The sequence below is a fragment of the Carettochelys insculpta genome, chromosome 1, assembly GCF_033958435.1.
Source record: "Carettochelys insculpta isolate YL-2023 chromosome 1, ASM3395843v1, whole genome shotgun sequence".
Taxonomy (NCBI): domain Eukaryota; kingdom Metazoa; phylum Chordata; order Testudines; family Carettochelyidae; genus Carettochelys; species Carettochelys insculpta.
In genome coordinates this window covers 286,781,198-286,801,996 of record NC_134137.1, presented here as the reverse complement: position 1 = coordinate 286,801,996, position 20,799 = coordinate 286,781,198, and the positions used below count along the sequence as shown (strand labels likewise).

The 20,799-nt window shown below is 46.5% G+C and overlaps 1 protein-coding gene across 2 annotated transcripts in view; it reads left to right on the top strand.

Annotated features, from left to right (window-relative positions):
• LOC142021700 (retinoic acid-induced protein 3-like) overlaps nucleotides 1-20,799 on the top strand; it is a 53,740-nt gene extending 32,941 nt beyond the window's left edge. Inside the window, exons 1-4 of one of the 2 annotated variants that reach the window (XM_075010817.1) lie at nucleotides 8,459-8,621; nucleotides 16,086-17,150; nucleotides 18,262-18,320; nucleotides 19,036-20,799. In XM_075010817.1, the coding sequence (XP_074866918.1) occupies nucleotides 16,232-17,150; nucleotides 18,262-18,320; nucleotides 19,036-19,128 (1,071 nt within the window). In that variant the 5' untranslated portion in view covers nucleotides 8,459-8,621; nucleotides 16,086-16,231 and the 3' untranslated portion in view covers nucleotides 19,129-20,799. Of the gene's footprint in view, nucleotides 1-8,458; nucleotides 8,622-16,085; nucleotides 17,151-18,261; nucleotides 18,321-19,035 lie in introns of those variants that run through there. The other variant, XM_075010826.1, reaches the window with a different exon arrangement.

Genomic DNA, 20,799 nt, shown 5'->3' with positions numbered 1-20,799 from the left:
CAGGCAGTCACAGAGACCTAATCTATCTGATCTGATTGTACCTTCACCAGGGAAGGGATCATAGTTCTTTTTCTCTATGTGCAGCACAGTGGGGTGGATGCATACTATAAGAGAAATAATCATTATCATTCAACTCCAGTGTGCTTCTTATCTCCAGGAAAACAATTACATAGTTAAAACTAGCTACAGAAGAGATTAAAAGAGCTAAATATTTAGTTTGGCTAAATGACAACCGGAGTAAGAAAGCCATGTGCGTGGGGTAGAGAGGGACACAGTTAAATTAGACTGTAGAGCTGGATGAAAACAAATTTGGGTATGAAATGTGCCACCAAGAAAAAAGAAAGCAAGCAAGCAAGCTCGCTCGCTCACTCTGTACTTGCTTTCCAGGATGTTTTGTGGAGATAGTTCAATACTGAGGAATTTCTAACAGACCCTGCCTGGCTTTCTGCCAGTTCCTCTGCCTGGCTTGTGGCAGACAGGTGGACTGCCTCTGCCTTTGGTTCTTCAGGGCTTCCAAGTCTGCAGCTCCACAGCAACTCTCCAGGCAGACTACCATGGGCCTGTTCCCTTATGCTGAGAATTCTTCCGTTTGAGGTGGGTGGAGGGTTGTTCCAAATTGGAATGAAACATCACAATCCTAGAGGGGAAAAAAAATTACCTTTCCACACCTGGCTCTATTAAATAGAGTTGTCTGAAGAAGTATGAAAAACAGGTGGGGCAAGGACTTTCGGAGATGAGGTGAGGGGGAAGGAGCATAACCAGGACCGATGGGCTGAAACAATGGGTGTGAGCATTTCCTACCAGTGAGCTCTGTTAAGCAGGGGATGGAGATGGGCAAACTTTTAGGCCTCAGGGCCACAGTGGGATATAGACATTGCACAGAAGGCCATGAATGTTCATGAAACTGGGGTTTAGGTGTTGGCAGGGTGAGGCTCCAGCTGGGTAGTGGCCTCTGAGGTTGGACCAGAAGTGAGGAGTTCAGAGTGTGGGAGAGACTCTGGGCTGGGACTAAGGAGTTTGGAGGGGGGGATGGGGGCTCTGAACTAGGGCAGGGGGATGGAGTGCATGGGGGGGAAGGGGGAGAGGGCTCTGGCTGAGAATCCAGGCTCTGGGGAGGGGCCAGGGATGAGGAGTGAGTACAGCAGAGTTCTGAGCTAGAACTCAGGGGACTGGAGAGTGGGAGGGGATGCTGGGCTGGGCTGGGCTGGGGGCCTAAGGGGTGAAGACTCCGGGCTGCGTGGACCTCCCCAAGTAGCTCTGAGAAGCCACAGCGAGTCCCCCTTCGAGACGGCTCCTATGCAGAGGCACAGTCAGGTGTCCGTGTGCTACTCCCCTCCCTCCCCATCTGCAGGTGCCACCTCTGCAGCTCCCATTGGCCGCGGTTCACTTCTCCTGGGAGACATTAACTCACACTGCATGTGTGTGTGTATACATGTGTATGTGTGTAACATATGAAAACCCTTTCAGGTTGGTCCTTCAGTATAGGTCTAATGTTTTGTGTTGTAGAGTCAAGTCAGTTCTAGATTGTAAACTCCGTAAGGCAAAAGCACAGACTAGCGTGTCCAGTAGGTCAAACGATTAAAACCACCTCTTTGTTTTTGTGCAAAGGAAGTAGCAGATTCCTGGCAAGAAGAACAGATTTTCTCTCCCCTCTTTATGCCTATGTATTTGCCTGTTGTTGGCAGGCAGGTCTTCTCCAGTTTGCCATGTCAATAAGTAGCACCAGTGCTTGTGTAAGTGGGCGAATGGTCACTACTCTGTATACTACTCTGGTGAAGTGGACCAGCGAAAGGATCTGAGTCCTCACTCCCTCTTCCTTTACCCAATGGCCTCCCGGGCCCTGAGGGCTTCCCTTCCACTCTCCTGCGTAGCAGAGTCCTTGAAATCCCAACAAGGTTGGACCCAGGTTTCCTGGGGCTGAACCCCCAACCTCATGGTCACTTAGGACAGGGGTTAGGGTGTCCCCACTCCAGGGTGCTCTCTTCACGTTGGATGTTTTCCTGAGCCGCTGATCGCCTCATACAGTTCAAAGCAAATTCAATTTATTTCACAGCAACTGATTAAAAACAAAGGAATAGACAAAAATGAGAAAGGTCAAAAGAGAACATACAGCCCTGCTCTGCAGAACGGCGACATCCCTGGGGACTGTCCACCTCAGGGCCCTGGTTTCTCATGAAGCCTTCCCTTTTAGTGCTGGGAGCTAGCCAACCAAAACCCCTCAACGAGTTTCAATAGGGGGCCAACAGTCCCCTTACACTTGGGTTCTGAGGTCAGAGGGAATATCAAAGAGGGTTTGTTTTGAAAAATTTAACACAGGACCTCATGGCAAAGTTGCCACCCAACCCTGTACGCTCCTGGGTGACTTATGACATGGCAGCAACTTTTGCCTCAGTTTCTCCTCCCCGCACCGGTCTTTGGCCTACTCCAGCCATAGGAGAATCCTTGTCTTTCAGCCCTTTGCAAAGAAGGACCTACCCCTTCTGGGGCCGTGGCAACATTGACCAAAAAAGAAACATAAATAAAACCCAAACTGCTCCCCAGTTGGGATGAGCTGCCAGCTACCTCCTTGCAGAAACACATCTGCTGCTCTAGCCTCTCCTCACACCTGATCTGTTAATCCCAGCACACTCCTCCCCTTGCTCAGGGGTTCAGTAGGCTACAGCTCCTCAGAGCCCCTGCTTCCAGCTCAGCCCTGAAGGAACCAAGCTGTGCTGGTCTAGTCCCTACTCTCAAGTTACTTCTTTCTCCTTCCACTAGCCTCCCTCAATACCTAATGGCCCCACATCCTGCTGTTCCGCACCAAGGCTTTATGAGACAGAGAATATCTTATTGCCTCTATATAAATCCATGGCACATTCACATCTTGAATGCTGGGTACAGATATGGTCACCTCATCTCAAAAAAGATATCTTGGTATCGGAAAAGGTTCAGAAAAGTGCAAAAGAATGATTAGGAGTTTGGAATGGGTGCCATATGAAGAAAGATTAAAAAGATTGGCACTTCTCAGCTTAGAAAAAAGAAGACTAAGGAGGATATGATAGAGATCTATAAAATCACAACTGATGTGGGAAAAGTGAATAAAGAAAAGTTATTTACTTGGTCTTATAACAAAATAACTGGGGATCACCAAATGAAATCAATGGGTAGCAGGTTTAAAACTAACAAAAGGAAGTTTCTCTTCACACAGCACATGGTAGACCTGTGGAACTCCTTGCCACAGGAGGTTGTGAAGACCAAGACTTTTAAAAGGGTTTAAAAAAGAACTAGATATATTCACAGAAGTTAGATCCATCAGTGGCTCAGCCAGGATAGGTAGGAATGGCGTCCCTAGCCTCTGTTGTCAGAGGTTGGAAATGGACGTCAGGAGAGGGATTGCTCTGGTGATTACCTGTTCTGTTCACTCCTTCTGGGACATCTGGCATTGGCCTTTGTTGGAAGACAGGATACTGGGTTGGCTGGACCTTTGGTCTGACCCAGCGTGGCCATTCTTATGTTCTTATGTTCATGTTTCATAGTAGGTCTGGCTGACTCTCCAGGTGCCAGCAGACAGCTTAATTGGCTTCTCAGGCCCATGGCATCCCTTTTCTCTGGTATGTGTGGGGATGCATAGTCCCTTACAGCACCTCCTAAAAGCCCCCTGGTCCTTAGCCTGATGAACCCCATGTGCCAAGAGTACACATGTTAGGAAGAGAAAAGAACTGGAGAAATCTATTCATTCAAACAAAAGAGCTTCTTCACAGCTGAGGAAGCAGTCAGCACCACTTGGCAAATCAGCATATTGAATGTCATGTAACTGTACATGTTTCTATTTTGCTCCTGAGCTGTATAATGGCAGATAGCACAGCATGAAGCTTGAGTAATCTGAAGGAGATGAAGTGGGGTAAAGAGACATTGTAGAGCTCTGTAATTAACTTTTCCTTAGCAATTACCTCTGATTTAAATGCCATCTGGTCAATTGCAAAAGGAAAATAATTTGTTCTTTAGATATACTTTTGTGACACAACACCCACCCTCCCTCAGTCATTCTTCCTCCCTACCCGCATCCAATTTAGCCGAAAGCAGTGAGCAGGGGAGCTCAGAAGCAGGAAAATTAGCCCAAATTTCCCTTCAAATTTATGGCAGAATTTTGACAAGGGGCTCCTGGTTTTCCCCTTCCAAGGCCTGGTGGACCTTAAATGGTGGCCTTAGAACATTTTTGATCAGAGGGGAGATTTGACTTGACAACAGACATATCCAAATGAAAGGCTCTGAAGCCCACTACTGATTCCCTTCTCCACTGCAGTTCCTGTGAACAACCTAAAGTTTGTATCTGAGTGAATGTAAAGATAGACGAAAGCCATGGGGTTGGACAGGGTGTAAATTAGGGTCATGTGGGGTCAGCATGATACTGAACACAGAACAAAAGTTCAGAAGGAAAGAGGTGTTTCTATGATGTCACTGAGGCACATTTTGTCAGGTAGCTGAGCAGAAGGAATTAAATGGATATAGTTGATGCCCAGCCAATATTGTTGACCAAAAACAAACCAGATAATCCAGCTGCATTCCAGAGGATTAAACATCATCACTTCCTCTCTGCGAGTTTACTCTCTTGCGTGCTCAGCTGTTGTGTCCACAGCCAAAGAGAGAGAGACCGTAGAACTCTCATCTTTCTTAGGAGTCAGTGAGATGGGACTTTTGCTACTACTTGAATGGGAGCTGGCTCAGACCCTTTGTCTGGGACCAATATACCTTTTCAATAATCTTTCTTGGGCTGGAGAAATATAGCAGACGCATTGCAGCCTTTCTACACACTAGTTGCAGTTGATCTGTCCATGCTGCGGGACAGGGATCATGAGTAACATTAAGGATATGTCTGACTACAATGAAAAGTTCAGGCTCAAGCCTAACTCCCCTTCCACCTACACTCAAGTTGCACTGTCCCAGGATCTCAAAACCTAAAGGGATGGGGGCGGGTCTCAGCCTGAGTCAAACCAGGGCCCAGGTTTCAAGGCCTCTTGCTTCGCAGGTTATCAAATTTAGAGTCTGCTAGCTCAAGTTCTGCTAAGGCTGGGCTTCCATTCTAATGTAGCCATATCCACATAGTACGTTCCTATGTCTTGAATGAATACATGCTTGGGGCAGCTAGCCTTTCCCACTCTTCATGCCACTTCAGCTGTACTCTAGTTGGCATGGGGATGTCTCCTCACACTGGGAATTACACTTCCAATTAAAGTGTAAGCATAACTCTAGGTGCCTATGTTCCATTGAAGGTAAATGGCACATAGGTTCCTAAATCACTGAAAGGCTTGTACAAACATCACCCCATGTTTGTACAGGTCTTTCCAGCAGTTGGGATACTGGATGAGTTAATCTTAATAATGTGCATGACATCCTGGAAATAATCTGTTTCCAAACACTGATGGAAACCTAACACTGCACCTTAGTGAGGTTCACGGTCTCTACATGCAATTAACATGCAATTAACATATTAATTAACATGCAATTAACATAACATAATATACATGCAATTAACTTTCCACTTTCCAGTTATATATTATGTATGTAGCCAGGAATAGAGACAGGTGAACTTCAGAATGTTCAGAGGGTTGGTGCTGATAGATACAAACCCAAGAGTGATTATCTGAACCATCCCCACTTGGGTCTACAGAGTTCGTGCTGAAATCTTCTCAAACAAAGCCTCCCTTTCTCACTTCCTGTGATTTTCACTGCTGCCTGCATCTTTCCTAACTCATAAATGGAGACCTGTGAGGACTGATTCTAAGAAACTTGAAACTCCTTTTCTTAAAAGTGCACATGGAAATGAAATTGGCCCAGTTCACCATAACTGTCTGATCACTGAGACAGGTGCCGTGGCACTATAGTGTTGTACAGAAGTCAGGTGATAAAAATACAAGTGGATTTAATTAGCACATCAGATTTTTGTGTAAGGAGCTGCCTCGTACTGTGCAACTCTTACTACGAATGGCTGAGAGGGTGCTGAGACCACACAGCCAAGCCAGCTGACCTAGATCTGTGTCTGTGAGCAATAGGTGCCAAGACTTTTTTTAATGTGCTGGTGGTACCTTGTGATTTCAACTTATAAATGGTACCAATTCTCATTCTGCACCTGAGTCGATTACCAATGAGTGTTTGTATTCTCAGCCTGGTCTGAGCCAAGTTCTGTTAGCAGAGGCCTGCCTAGACTTGTTGCATTTTCTTCTTGTATTCCACTATCTGCCTGGCTGTATCTATCCAATGGCTCTTGTCTTATGCTTAGAATGTAAGTGTAGTAAGATGCTGGCCTAAGCCCATGCAGCACAGGCCTGGTTTGAGGCCTGAGGCCTAGCAAAAATGTACAAAACATGGCTAAAAGCAAAGTTAAGCTGTGAGCAAGAGGCAGGCCTCTTTTAACAGAACTTGGCTCAGACCAGGCTGAGAGTACAAAACACTCAATGGTAATCGACTCAGGTGCAGAATGATAATTGGTCCTATTCATAAGTTGAAATCACATGGTACCACCAGCTCCTTAAAAAAGACCTTGGCACCTATTCCTCACAGATACAGATCTGGGTTCAGGAAAGGATCTAAAATGACAGCATGATGGATAAGAGATGATCTAACCAAACTATGAGACGAGCAAAATGGTTTATTAGGTGAGCTTTCGTGGGACAGACCCACTTCTGGGCCTGAAGAAGTGGGTCTGTCCCACGAAAGCTCACCTAATAAACTATTTTGCTCGTCTTTAAAGTGCTACTTGACTGCTTTTTGTTTTGATAGCGTATAGACGAGCACGGCTTCCTCTCTGTTACTATCCAAACCATGAGGTGTACCTTCTGATTCTTTTGTGTACTTCATGGTTTGGTTAGATCATCTCCCATCCATCTTGCTGTCGTTTTAGACCCTTTCCTGAACCTAGATCTGTATCTGTGAGGAATAGGTGCCAAGGCCTTTTTTAAGGAGCTGGTGGTACCAGATGGGTGTTGACCTGCCAATGTCAGAGGGTGGTAACCAGAGAATGTCAGCAGTGAGGTGCACTTTGTTTGTACCTGTATATAACATAGTGTCTGGGGTGGGGAGGGGGATCTTCATCTGACCTAGGGAGGCAGTGGAATTCCCACTGATTGTGTCAGTCCATTGCAGCAGGTACATCTGTACAGTGTATCAGTACAGTATAGTACACCTAACAACTATTATTTGTAACTTGCTTGACAATAAATCCTAGCTGGGTGCTTTCAAACCTTACCTGGTCTGTGGTCTTTGGGTGGCCTCTGCTGCTGTCATTGGGCCTGCCCACATTACTGTGCACTCGCGCACGCGCACGCACACACACACCCCTTTCTGGTTATCATTGACGGAGCCAAAGACTTGTGAGCACACCACAGCAGTAAATCTGCTCTGCTATAGTAGGCTGTTTGCGGACAGCTCTAAATTTATCTTTCTTCTGTGTTGTTTCAGCTTCCAGGGCAATGAGGTCCTGGTCTCTGATGCAGGCTCCTCAGTTTTAGGAAATAGAAATAATAAATAGTAGAAATAAGATCTAGCTCCTCACATGATGGGACCTGGTCTTGGATACAGCTTTTAGCTATCTATTGAACTGCAAAAAATAATCATAATGATGAGATTTTCCCAGGAAGGACCATTCAAATGAAATAACTCCATAAATAAGATAACTCTCGCATTCAGCTTAACCTGCTGACTTTGAGACAGAGCTGATGGTTCAGAGACAGACCCTGGGAAACGATATTTGCCATGGAGACCTGTGCCCTGATTTATTGTTTTTATCAGAGCCATAACCGTGGAAAGTGATTCAGATCTGTGACAGAGCACAAGGCACTGCTGCCAAGTCCTCCTTTTACTGGGGCTCCTGAGCTGAGTAATGGAAAATTCCTCCTTTCAGGAAATGACCATGGGTTTGTAGCCACAGACCCTGATTATAGTAAGAGGTAGAGGCCACAAAAGAATCAGAAGCAAGGAATGTAAGGTGCTTTTATCACTGGGCAGGACAGAATTCCCCCTTCCTCCCACCCAGGGGCATAAGACAAGGGAACTCATCTCGGTTTGGAGTCAGAATCAGAATGATACAGAGTACAAGTAGTTTGGAGGGTCAGTCTTATCATGGGCTTTCTTGCAGGTACAAACCCTTGCCAGTGGTTAACTCCACAGTAGGCAAAAATATACAGGTATGATGAGGTGGGGTTCTGCTGTTATTGTTGCCATAATGACACTCACAGACACCTGCCTGGCTGGTGCCAGGACTCAGAGGGAGGTGCAGCGTTTTGGTCGCCTTGATGAATAGCGTTTGATTCCGTCCCAGGGCTGGGCCTGGGCCTGCCTGATGTTCCTTCTCCACCCTACTGCAGGGTGACTACCCTGCTGACATCAGAGGTTTTTACTTCATCGTCTGGCACCCGTACCTTATTTCCATAACAGCACAAGAAGTAGTGAAACTGGAATAGGCGTGTCCTATTCCCCACCCTCGCCATCCTGGTTACTTTTAAAGCTGCCCTTAGAGAGTGAGCGCTGACTCGCTGCTTGCCCAGGATTACAGGAGCTGGTATTATTCTCCACCTGGGTGCCGTAGGAATTTCCCTCCTTCAGCCACTGGCACTGGGGTTGCAGCTTCCCTGCAGGACGTGAATCAGGTAATTCAGAGCTGCACAGTCAAGGCTACAGCTGCGGGGCGGGGGCTCACGCACAACCTGTGAGGCGAGGCAGGGAACTCAGACCTGGTAGCATGAACAGAGCCTTGGCCGGGGAGATCTGGCTTCTGTTCCTGACCCAGCAGCTGACCTGTTAAAAAGTACTTTGCCTTTCCAGATGTGTATTCACAGCCTTGTGGAGCTAATGGTAACAAGTCTCTCAGGCCAGATCACTAAACTGAGGCGAATGGGGCTCCTAGATCTCTAACAATAGCTGTATAGACAGGGTGTTAAAGAGGTGGCTTGAATTGGAACTTCTACTAGAAACCCTCCTCCCCGCTTTCCTGGTAGGCTCCCTTCAGGTCTCAGGCTCCCTGCCTGTTACCTAGGGGATAATGCTGCTCTTTTTCCTTGCAAAATGTGTTGCAACTGACAGATGTAAAGCCCTTATTAATATATAGATTTAGAGGCGGCATGTCTCATACCTTCCACTCAGAGGTGTCCCTGAGTCTCCAACCTCAGATGTGGGGGATCGAGGCACACACCCTGCAAGCTTTCCTATACCTGTGCATATGCGTACACACACAAGAGAAATTAGCAGGTGCGTCTGACCTCTGCATCTTAAAGATTATAGAACTCTTCCCATCTGGTCAGCATGTGGCCAGTGCTAGGTGCTGCACTGGGGAGGCACTAGCATTTTGCTATCAGCATAGGCTGTTCAGCACATCTCACTGTCTGCATGTCCCCGCTTATCTCTGTGTCTCAGGCTTGCCCTTTGCAATCTCCAGCTGTCTGTGCACTGTGCCCTGTCTGTTGTCTGCTAAGGGTGGTCAAGCCTGAAACAGTCTGAGGTGTAAATATTTGTGTGAATGCAAGTATTGAATTTGCTTCCCTGACATGCATGGGGGTCTCATTATTCCTTACTCACACCTGTTTGGACAACTGCCAGGTATTTGTGCGAATGATCAGAAATCCCACACGTATGAATAACTAGTCATCTGAAAATCTCCAGTGGACATGCACTATGGGTGTTCCCTACGTGTGACTGGTCAGTAGGCATCCTTCAGTCTGCATAGACTATGGATCGCGCCCTTTAAAGTTTCAATTGAGGACTTCATTTACAGCGTCCATTGTGACTATGAAGACCCACACGAGAGTGACAGTCCTTGCTGCATCTCTTGCAGATGTAGTGGGTGTCTGGCAAGTCCTTACTGTGCTTTCTGTGCTCTCGCTTCTCCTCTGCTAGCTGTCTGATCTTCAACTCACCCTTCTGAAGGCCCTTGTGTAACCCCTGCCTCCATCTGCTGCGGTCGTCTGCTAGTTCTTCCCAGTTGTCCAGCTCAATGTCTACCTCTCTGAGGTCTCTCTTACAGACATCTTTGTAGCGCAACTGGGGGCGTCCGGGAGGTCTGTTGCCAGAGGCTAGCTCACCATACAGGATGTCTTTTGGAATCCTTCCGTCATTCATCCTGTGGACGTGGCCAAGCCAGCGGAGTTGACGCTGCCTGAGGAGGGTGTGCATGGCTGGGATTCCAGCTTGCTCGAGGACGGTGGTGTTGGTCACTCTGTCCTTCCATGATATTCCAAGGATGCGCCTGAGGCAGCGCAAGTGGAAGACGTTCAGCCTCGTTGACTGGTCATTCTCTTATTTAAAATAGATCCATCCTCCAGGCCTGGAACAGAAACTGGGCTTTTTGATGTAGGGGTCCAAACACAGATAGTAAATAGCCCTGGGGAGTGGCTGGGAAACACTACACAAAAAGAAAATTCACCACCCCAACTCAGGAAATACATTGGAACCATTCAGGGCTTGTTTGTGTATGATTTGCTTGCCAAAGAGACGAAATTCATAACCAACGTTGTTTGCTGTGACAGTGATAATTCAGACAGTCTGGTTTACCAGTGGGATTTGTGGTGACAATTTAACAACACTGGGCTTTCCACCTGGTATCAGTGGCCTTGATTGGCATTCTGTGGACATGCAGGTTTCCTGTATACTTACATACTTCTCATTTTTGTAACCACTTTTTTAAAAGAGAGCAGTATATTTTGCATTTTTCTTAATGTGCAGTGAGATGTTGAGAAGCAGTGCAATACACTATTACTAGGCATCTTGCTCGGGAGCATGCCCAGGTGTGCTTCCATGTGAAATTCAAGGCTCCCACTCTCTTCGGGTTGTCTAGAATACTTTTTGAAGGACTCAGGCCTAGTTTATTGAAGTCAATAGAAAGGCTCCCACACTGGCCCCTGAACAGAGAAAATGATCTAGAAAACACAAAATCTTAGTCCATGGATTGCACTGAACGATGAATGTCAGAGGATCCCTCAGCTTTTCTTTATGCATGAGAAAAAAAAAAAAAGAGCAAGCAAGCAAAGGCCATTTTCCTCCCATTCCAGTCACTTTTAGCACTTGTTAGTAAAAGAGCTTGAATGTATTAGGGCATTAAACATGCGTTCTATGTAGGGTCTTGAACTATGGCCCCGCAGAGCATCATCATTACTGTCTGAGACAAAGAATAATGCTTCTGACACAGTAACAACGGTACCCAATTCCAAGCTTGTAGTAATGGGGAAGCACTTGGTGAGAACAGTGTCCTTGATCTGCTTTCCAGTGCCAAACTGACCTAGAAATCCTACAAATGTAACGTAGAATTAGAAGGGACCTTGATAGTTCTCCTAGTCCAGTCCTCTGCATTGAGGCAGGACTGGGGCTTCATCTACACCAGACCTCAAAGTCAACGGCAGATACACAATTCTAGCTACAGCAACTGTGTACCTCCATCACTGGAAATATTTTAAGAGCAGGTTAGAGAGACACCTATCAGGGATGGTCTAGATGGTGTTTGATCCTGCCAGGAGGGCAGGAGACTGGACTCAGTGACATCCTGAAGTCCTTTCCAGTTCTGGTGTTCTATGATTCTATGACTGTAAGATCTGTCCTCACTGAGGGAGGTTGATGGGAGAATTTTTCCCATCAATCTCCCTTACTGCTTGTGAGAGCAGGAGAACAGCAGGTTGACTGCGGACCCCAGAGATGCATGAAATGGAACTTTGGGATATTGACCCTAAACGGGTCGATCTCCATTAGGTGTAGACATACCCTAAGTATTCTCTAGATCAAGTGTATTCAACTTTTTTCTTTCTGAGGCCTTGTTCAATACTCTGAAAACTCCAGGGCCCAGCAGGGACTCAGGACTCCAGGCCAGGGTGGGACCATAGGTTATAGACATACTACAACTTCTATTTGGAGCGGTAGAGGGAGAAGAAGGGCTGGCACTGGGCTCATCAGCTCCACAGAGTGGAATCTGGGGAGAGAGTGCCATTCCCACTCGCTGACTTGGCAGGCCACCCAGCCTGTCTGACAGTGGAGGGATGCAACCAAAAATAAAATTCAAAGTGGGGGTTCAACTCAAAAAGTGTGCAAATCACTCAGGGCGGAGGGAGGAGGGGTAGCTAGGAGCTATGTGTGGGCAGGGGAGTAGCTCAAGGTATAGGGAGAGGGCTACTAGGGGCTGTGTGACAAGAGGACTCCTCCACGTTAGCTCCGTGTGGTGGCTGCTCCCTGAGGCCTCTGCTGGTCCTGGAGCCTTGTCCACCACGCAGGAAGCTCTTACCGGTTGTGAGAGCAGTAAAAGGGGGCTGAGAGCTGATTGCCCTGGGCACCACCAGTAGGCAAAGGAATGCCTCAGCTGCCTGCTCCATGCCACCACCATCCAGAAGAGCAGCTTCCCTACACTGCTTCAGCTTCCCCTCTCTCTATGACAGGGCCAGAGGGCAGGGCATGAAGGGGACTGGGGGAGAGAAGGAGGCATGTGTGGTGCAAGGGGGATAGCCCCTGGGACTCTCCCATTGTGGGTAAGGAACTGCAGTTTGAGGATGCAACAGCCTTGTGCCAACTCAGTTCTGTCCATGGACTCAGAGTCTCTGCCTGCATTGGCTCCTGGCTTCAGCCTGACAGCAGGGCGTGTCCCAAGGTTCAGGGCACCAGGTTTCAACCCTGAAGCTCCACAAGCCTTCCTGAAAGGGCTCACAGACCCCTAAGGAGCAGCAGATCCCTAGCTGAGAACCACTGATCTAGACCATCCCAGACAGGGGTTTATCTAATCTGTTCTGAAAAACTTCCAGTGATGGAGATTCCACAGTATCCCTAGGTAACCTGTTCCAATGCTTAACTACCCCGACAGTCAGAAAATTTTTCCTATTGTCTATCCTAACCATTGCTTCTTGTCCTGATTCTGTGGTTTTGGAGAACAATTTACTACCCTGCCATTCATAAGAAGTTTTTATGTACTTGAAACAGTTACGTCCCCCCCCAGTTTTCTTCATACCTAACAAACCCAGTTTTTCTATTCTTTACTCATAGGTCATGTTTTTTAGGGATTTAATTATTTTAGTTGCACTTCTCTGGACTTTCTACAATTTATCCACCATTTTCTCCAAGTGTGGTGCCAAGAATTGAACACAGAACTCCACTTGAGGCCGTATCTGTGCTGAGTAGAGCAAAAGAATTACTTCTCGTGTCTTACTTACAACACTTCTGCTATCCATCCCAGAATATTTGCTTTTTTTTTTTCAAAATATTACACTGTTGATTCATATTTCATTTGTTATTCACTATTATTCCCCAGCCTCCCAATCCCTCCTGGGCCGTGTCTACACTAGCCAAAAACTTCGAAATGGCCATTTGCACGGCCATTTCGAGGTTTACTAAAGAAGCACTGAAATACATATTCAGCCCCTCATTAGCATGCAGGTGGCCACGGCACTTCGAAATTGATGCGGCTTGTCCAGACGGGGCTCCTTTTCAAAAGGACCCCGTCTACTTCCAAGTCCCCTTATTCCTATGAGCAGATGGGAATAAGGGAACTTTTGAAAAAGATTTTCAAGTTTTTGGCTAGTGTAGACGTAGCCCTGGACAACCTTTTCCCATTTTATGTTTATTCAATGAATTACTTCTTCCTAAGTGTAGTATTTTGGTTTTGTCTTACTTAAATTTAATCCTATATATTTAGTATCCTTTCTCCAATTTGTCCAGCTTATTATGAATTCTAATCCTGTTCTCCAAAGTGCTTGAAACCCCTCCCAGCTTCATATCATCTGCAGACTTTATACTATCTATGCCTCTATCCAAATCATTTACAAAATATTGAATAGAACCATATCCAAGGCAAATACCTGTGGGACCCCACTCAATGGCCATGTCTATACTAGCCCCAAACTTCGAAATGGCCACGCAAATGGCCATTTCGAAGTTGACTAATGAAGTGCTGAAATACATATTCAGCACTTCATTAGCATGCGGGCGGCCATGGTGCTTCGAAATTGACGTGGCTCGCCGCCGTGCGGCTCATCCCAACGGGGCTCCTTTTCAAAAGGACCCCGCCTACTTCCAAGTCCCCTTATTCCCATTTGCTCATGGGAATAAGGGGACTTCGAAGTAGGCGGGGTCCTTTCGAAAAGGAGCCCCGTCGGGACGAGCCGCGTCAATTTCGAAGCACCGCAGCTGCCTGCATGCTAATGAAGCGCTGAATATGCATTTCAGCGCTTCATTAGTAAACTGTGAAAGTGCCATTTGCGTGGCCATTTCGAAGTTTGGGGCTAGTGTAGATGTAGCCAATATGCCCTTCCTGTTTGACAGTGAAGCAGTGATACCTACTCTTCAAGTACGGTTTTCTAACCAGTTGTTCGCTGTTCTTATGATAGATTAATCTAAGACCTGCTGTGTTTCCCAATTTTGTTTATTAGTCAGGTAAGATGGTAGCAGAAGCCTTACTCATGCTGAGGTATATTGCATCTTCTGCTTCCCTCAAGGCTTGTTACCATGTTAATGAAGAATATTAACATGACTTGCTCATGGTAAATCCATATTGACTGTTACGGATCACTTTATTTTTTTTTCCTAACTGCTTACAAATTGATTGTTTGATTATTTGTTCCATTATCTTTCTGGGTACCAAAGTTAAGTTTGCCCCATTGCACTTTTTACAGATAGGTATCCTCTTTTCCAGTCCTCTGGGATCTCTCCTGTCCTTCACAAATTCTCAAAGAAAATCAAAACAAAAAAGCAGTTCAGTAGCACTTTAACAATAAATTATTTTGTTAGTCTTTAAAGTGCTACTGGACTGCTTTTTTTGTTTTGATAGTATACAGACTAACACAGCTATCTCTCTGTTACTATTCAAAGAGAATCACTAATGGCTCAAAAGTTGCTTCAGACAGTTTCTTAAGCATACGAGGATGTATTTTATCAGGTCCATCTTACCTGAAGATATTTAATTTGCCGAAGGGTTTGGCTACACTTACAGGAGTGCAGCTGAGCTGCTGTGGCACTTAGTGAAGATGCTGCCTATGTGGACAGCTTCTCCCATCAGCATCTCCCTGAAAGACTGTGGCTGAACTTATGAGAGAAGCTCTCCCTTTGACGTAGTACCTTCTGCACCAGGAGTTCAGTCAATATCACTGCATCACACAGGGGTCTCGATTTTTCACACCCCTGAATGATGTAGTTATACTAATGTAAGTTTTGACTGAGTAATTCTTAAATTATTCTTTCATATTTTAGTCGCAGGTCCTATCCGAGTTATACTGGTGTTCACTATGTTAGTCATCTGGTCACTGTTATCCTTTCTGAAAAGCGACACAAAAAGTGGTAGTTAACACTTTGAACATTACTGCATTTTCAGTTATTGTCTCTCTCTCTCTCCTCATTGAGTAATAGGTCTCTCCTATTCTTGCTCTTCATGTATTTGAAGGATGTTTTCTTATTAACCCTTCGGCATGAAAAATAGCAATTAGTTTATGCCACTTGGGTATTGGCCCACCTCCAACACTAAATTGGTTGGACAGGAGAACAGTAAAAGGAGCTATGTTGGAGGTAAACAAATAACGAAGGGAATGAAGCAAGCTAATCAAGAGCTTCCGATCACCCATTCCCATAAAACAAGGACAAGAGGGCACTTCAAATTAGACAACAAAGACTAACAAAAAAAGTGTGTTTTCATGCTGTTTATAAGTAATTTTAGCAACTCATTACTGCAGGCTATGGAGGCAAATACTGTATCTTACTGAATTTCAAGAAAGGAATAAGTATACATATGAAAAACAATAATGCCTGCCGTTCCATTACCTAGCATAAAAGTTGCAAAGTGTATCAATCTTTATGCTTCAGGGCATTCAGCTAGAGTCCAGAAGAAACCTCTCCCCATTAGAGTAGAGCAGAGCTCAATTAGAGACAGGTTCACGTGGCACTAGGGAGTGATTCACCTTTACCTAAGGTCTGCTTGGCACCTGCTGCTGTCCGAGATGTTCTGCTAGACTACATGGGCCATTGGTCAGTTGTGATGCAGTAATACTTACAAATAGTCTGACTTGCAGATAAACCCAGGTGTTGGATCTTTTCTTCCTTTGCCAGCTACTGTAAAACTTAGCAAGGTTTATGTTACATTAGTGTCTTAACTTCTTCTGCAGATCTTTGGAAGAATATTCTGACAGTCGTAGAGTTTAAGGCCCGAACTGACCATCAGATCCTCTAGTCTGAGATTATTGGACACCATCACCGCCCAGAACCCCACGCTAAATCCAAGTTCCTGCTCAGGGCTGGTCTGTGAATCACCATGGCTCCTCCAGGCTGCAACAACAACCTTGACCCTGACTATTATTTTCTCTGTGACACTCAAAAAGGCTGGGGCATCGTCCTGGAATCACTGGCTACAGCTGGTGTCATTGCCACAATCATCTTCATGATCCTGCTACTCATCTTCATCAGAAGGGTCCAAGACTCCACCAAGCGCAGCATGATCCCCATCTATTTCCTCTTCCTCTTAGGCACCCTAGGAATCTTTGGCCTCACCTTTGCTTTCATCATTAAACTCAATGCCCAGACTGGCCCCACCCGCTTCTTCCTCTTTGGGATCCTCTTTGCCCTCTGCTTTTCATGCCTCCTAGCCCATGCCTCCAACCTTGTCAGACTGGTGAGAGGGTACGCCCCCATTTGGTACGTGGTGATGTTGGTTATTGCCATTAGCCTCACGCTGGTGCAGATTGTTATAGCCATGATATATGTAATCATCACAGTGGCCAAACAAGGAGTGAACTTTGCAAACATGAATGTAGTACAACGCAATGAGGACTTTGTCATGCTCCTGATCTTTGTGCTCCTCTTGATGGCTCTCACCTTCCTGGTCGCCATGTTCACCTTCTGTGGGACATACAAAGGCTGGAAGAGGCATGGAGCACACATCTATGTCACTGGCCTATTCTCCATCGCTATCTGGGTGGTGTGGATCACCATGCTCTTGCGAGGCAACCCAGAATTAAACCAACAGCCTGCATGGGATGATCCTGTCATCAGCATTGCTCTGGTCTCCAACGGATGGGTCTTCCTGATGATGTACATTGTGCCAGAATTCAGCTTCCTCACCAGCCCGCGCAAGCCCGAGGACTACCCTTCAGAAAACGATTCCAGCCAGCCCAAACTCATGAAGAACAGCTATGGAGTAGAGAACCAAGCCTACATGGAGGAGATCACAAAAGGTATGACAAAGTGTGTTGTCGCATAGTATTGCAGTGTCCTCTCTTCCGGTGCAATAGAATTCAGGAGAGAGAGAGAGAGAGAGAGAGAGAGAGCAAGCAAGCACCAGCCCCGTGTTGGAAGTGGTAGAGAGGCTTTAAAAAGGGAATTGAAGATGATAAATGACTTAGAGGTAAAAAGGAGGTGGGGGGCGGTTCCAGAGGGACAGGGAACCACAAGTGAAAGAGAACTGGCCCGTCTGAAGAGAGGGAAAGGTTATGGACAAGGAGGCTACAAACTGGGGAGAGAAGAAAATGAGAAGGCCATGAAATAAATATCAGGACACAGAGGAGATCTGGCAAGACCCAACTGAAAGTCAGGAAAACCAGGAAAATAAACATTCTGTGTGGTTTTGCTTGTTTGTTTCTTACACTATCAGCATTAGGGAGTCACAGGGCTATGCAGATCACCCTGGTAAACAGCTTCTCCCAGTTCTGACCTGGTTCCCAACATCCACTCAGAAAATAAAATTATCTGAGGGGAGGAAGGGGGAACTTCTCTGTGGGAATCTCTTTCCAACTGGTCTAGAGCTGTCACATGTCAGTTCATGTTTCCCAGGACCAAGGTTAAGGGAAATGTTCACTTGCAAGGTGTGGGTCTGCTAGTCACAGCACACTCATGCCCTGGATGGCAGACTACCCGGCAATCTCCTCGGAAAAGGACCTGTCCTCCCATCCAACACTGCAGGGGGCTCACACAGTGTGTGTGTGAGGAGCTCTTGGGTGCAGGGGGGGCTCTGTCTAAGTCTGCACCTGGGAGGATATTTTTGTGTGGCATCAGGGATGAGGGGAGGACAAGGGGTCTGGAAGAAGGAAGAGAAATTTCAATACTCCTACCCACACCTTATCTTTTTTCCTAAGATACTTTGCATTGGTTTCTCTGGTTGACCAGAAAGTGGGAAATGGTAAAGTTGCTTGTGGAATTGAATGATTCCTGCCTGCTGCTTACCCAGAAGACCACCAGAGGCAGTTCCCCAGATAGCATGTCCTCTCCTCCGCCCCAGACTTTGTGTTGTCATGGTGACATTGTGACACTAACTGGCTACTTATTGTCCTTTTTCCTTCTTGTTTGCAGGCCTAGGAAATAAAAAGGATCCACGCTACACCCCACATTATGCTCACTTGCAGATGGAGGTAAAGACATCCCTTCCTTCATCTGTTTCACTGGGGAGATGGGATAAACAGGATGCTTTATATGACGCTGCCCTCTGTACACCATAGGCAGAGCTGGGTGGGTCCTGAGGCTGCAAAATTCCAGATGGAGTTGTGGTTGATGCCTTCATTTGGACAGAGGGTGGCCCTGGCTGGGTGAAGCAGTGGTGTATCTGCATAGGCTGTTCATTGGCTAGTGGGCATTGCAGTGTAATCACTCCTGGGCAGGCAAGGGGTTGTTCCTACATTGTGTAACGTGCATTTTGGCAACTTTCAGGACCCTCTACTCATGCCCTTGGAACACCAAAACAAACATGCAAAATGAAGGCCCCACCCATCCCAAATGCAACATGTAATTTGTGGACACCCCCTGCCTGCCTCAGTGGGAACTCACTATCCTCCCCTTGTCAGAGCTGGGCAGGGCCTAACAGATGATCTCTTGCCCAGAATCCCTGCTCTGCACACACCCTGCCCAGTGTAAGGTTGTTCTCCACAACCTATTGTAGAGTGTTTTATCCAGTCCTATTCCAAAGGGCTCAACAAGCAATGCAGCCTCCACCATTTCCTCAGCCTAACAGCATGCGTGCACAGGAAGTGTTTCCTGATATTCAATCTTCCAGTCCCCCTTTTAGTCATTCTCATCCCATTGACATTCCCCCAACTTTGGAGTTTAATTCCATGATTGTTTCTTTTCCAGAGCCTCAGACCCCAGCAGGAATTCTCCATTCCACGGCCTCAACCTCGGATCAGCCCCTATGAGGATTACACTGGGGGGCCAGGCACCAAGTAACAGCTCAGGAGCCCAGAGACAATGTGCTGGCAGTAGGGGCACAAGGAAAGGCCATTGCATGCTTCTATCCTGCTGAAGAGACAGAGCTAGACTGACATGGCAATGTGGAGGAAAGGGACGGGCTCTTTTTCTACCCCACCTCCCCTTGGCTCTACACATGCAGTACTTTAATTCCCTTCCATTCACCCAGCAGAGCACTTTAAACACAAATCCCCCTGCCCACCCCTGTTCACTTAGATCCCAGCTCAGCTGTCTCCTGAGGTCACCAAGGCTTCCTGTTGTAAACCCCAGGAGACTTGTCAGCAGAGACTATGACCCCAGGTCCATCAGTTCTGATCACCTTGGCCCCTTTGTGCTCATGGCCAGGTGCCAAGCTGGAACAAGCAGGAATGTTTAGCTATCACCTTCCAACTTCTGCCCCACCCAAGTACCTCATTCACATGTATTGCTGAAAATACCTGTTCCATCCAGCACAGATCCACCCCAAGTACTGCAGCCTCTCCCATCTCAGTGCAATTGCACTAAGTCACAGCTGGGGCTGCCTGGTAAAGTCTTTCATTCTTTCTTTCTTTCTTTCTTCCTCCCCCTACAGACCTGGTCTGAAAATGAGGATGGGGGCAATTAATTAAAAGTTTTGGGGGGGGCATTAATTTTCATTGAAGTTTTGAAACCTTCCACATTTCTGGACCAGCCCCCTGTCCCCAGACATCCTGCTCACCATTAATTCCCAGACTCTTCCCTCTCCCCTGCACCCCGCAACTTTCCCAGCACTCACCATTAGCACCCCCTACCCCAGAGCTCCTTCACAGCACCAATCCCTAGTCCCTAGGATTCTGATCTTCCTATTACTGATTTCTGCACCCCCACCCCCCACCCCCAGCAGTCCTTTCAGACCTTGGCTTCTGGTTTCTCCAGCCCCTGCGTCTGAAGCATCCTGGCTCTCCCAAAATTTCTGAGACAGGAGGATAGAGCAGGAGAAGGGGAAGGAAAGTAGACTGGCTTTTTCCCAGAAGTGTGTGTGAACTGCGTCCTGGTGATGACTCTTCCTGGAGTCTGTGATTCATTTTGTAAATGACATATATATATATATATATATATATACACACACAGACCCCTCCAAGTGAACAGGCTTGGTACGTTAGTGGCTGATGAGTCTATATTTATTCAGTACTTTATATGTTGAATATTTGATAAAAGCCTGGCTCAGATGATGTTCTTCATCAGTGAAATGAACCTTCAAGTCCGGTGGAGGAGCAAGGGCCAGTATTTGTCACTTGTGACACTCTATGGGGTTGTAGTGAGTGAGTTAGCACAAACCGCCCAGGAGAAGCCTGGCAGGGACATCAAGCCCTGGGCCCCCAGGAGCTGTCACAGTGGGTAAGGGTGAACCTTGTAAGGTGATGCACTCTTGGAGAAGATTTAGTAGCACTGGCTTCTCTGTGCTGCTGTCCCAGATGAAAAAGGCTAGTCAGACTTGTGTTGCCCAAGAAGTGAAGAACTCTATAACCAGGGCCTACAAGCCATGTGTGTTGAAGGCTGTTGAGTGTTTCAATTTTGCATCTACATGTGTGTGGATCGGGATTAGATTATTTGTGTTTTGTTCCACACTGGGCAGGCTGTCACAATGTAACTAATAAAAGATAAGAACTAAAACTAAAGTGTATCTATTTA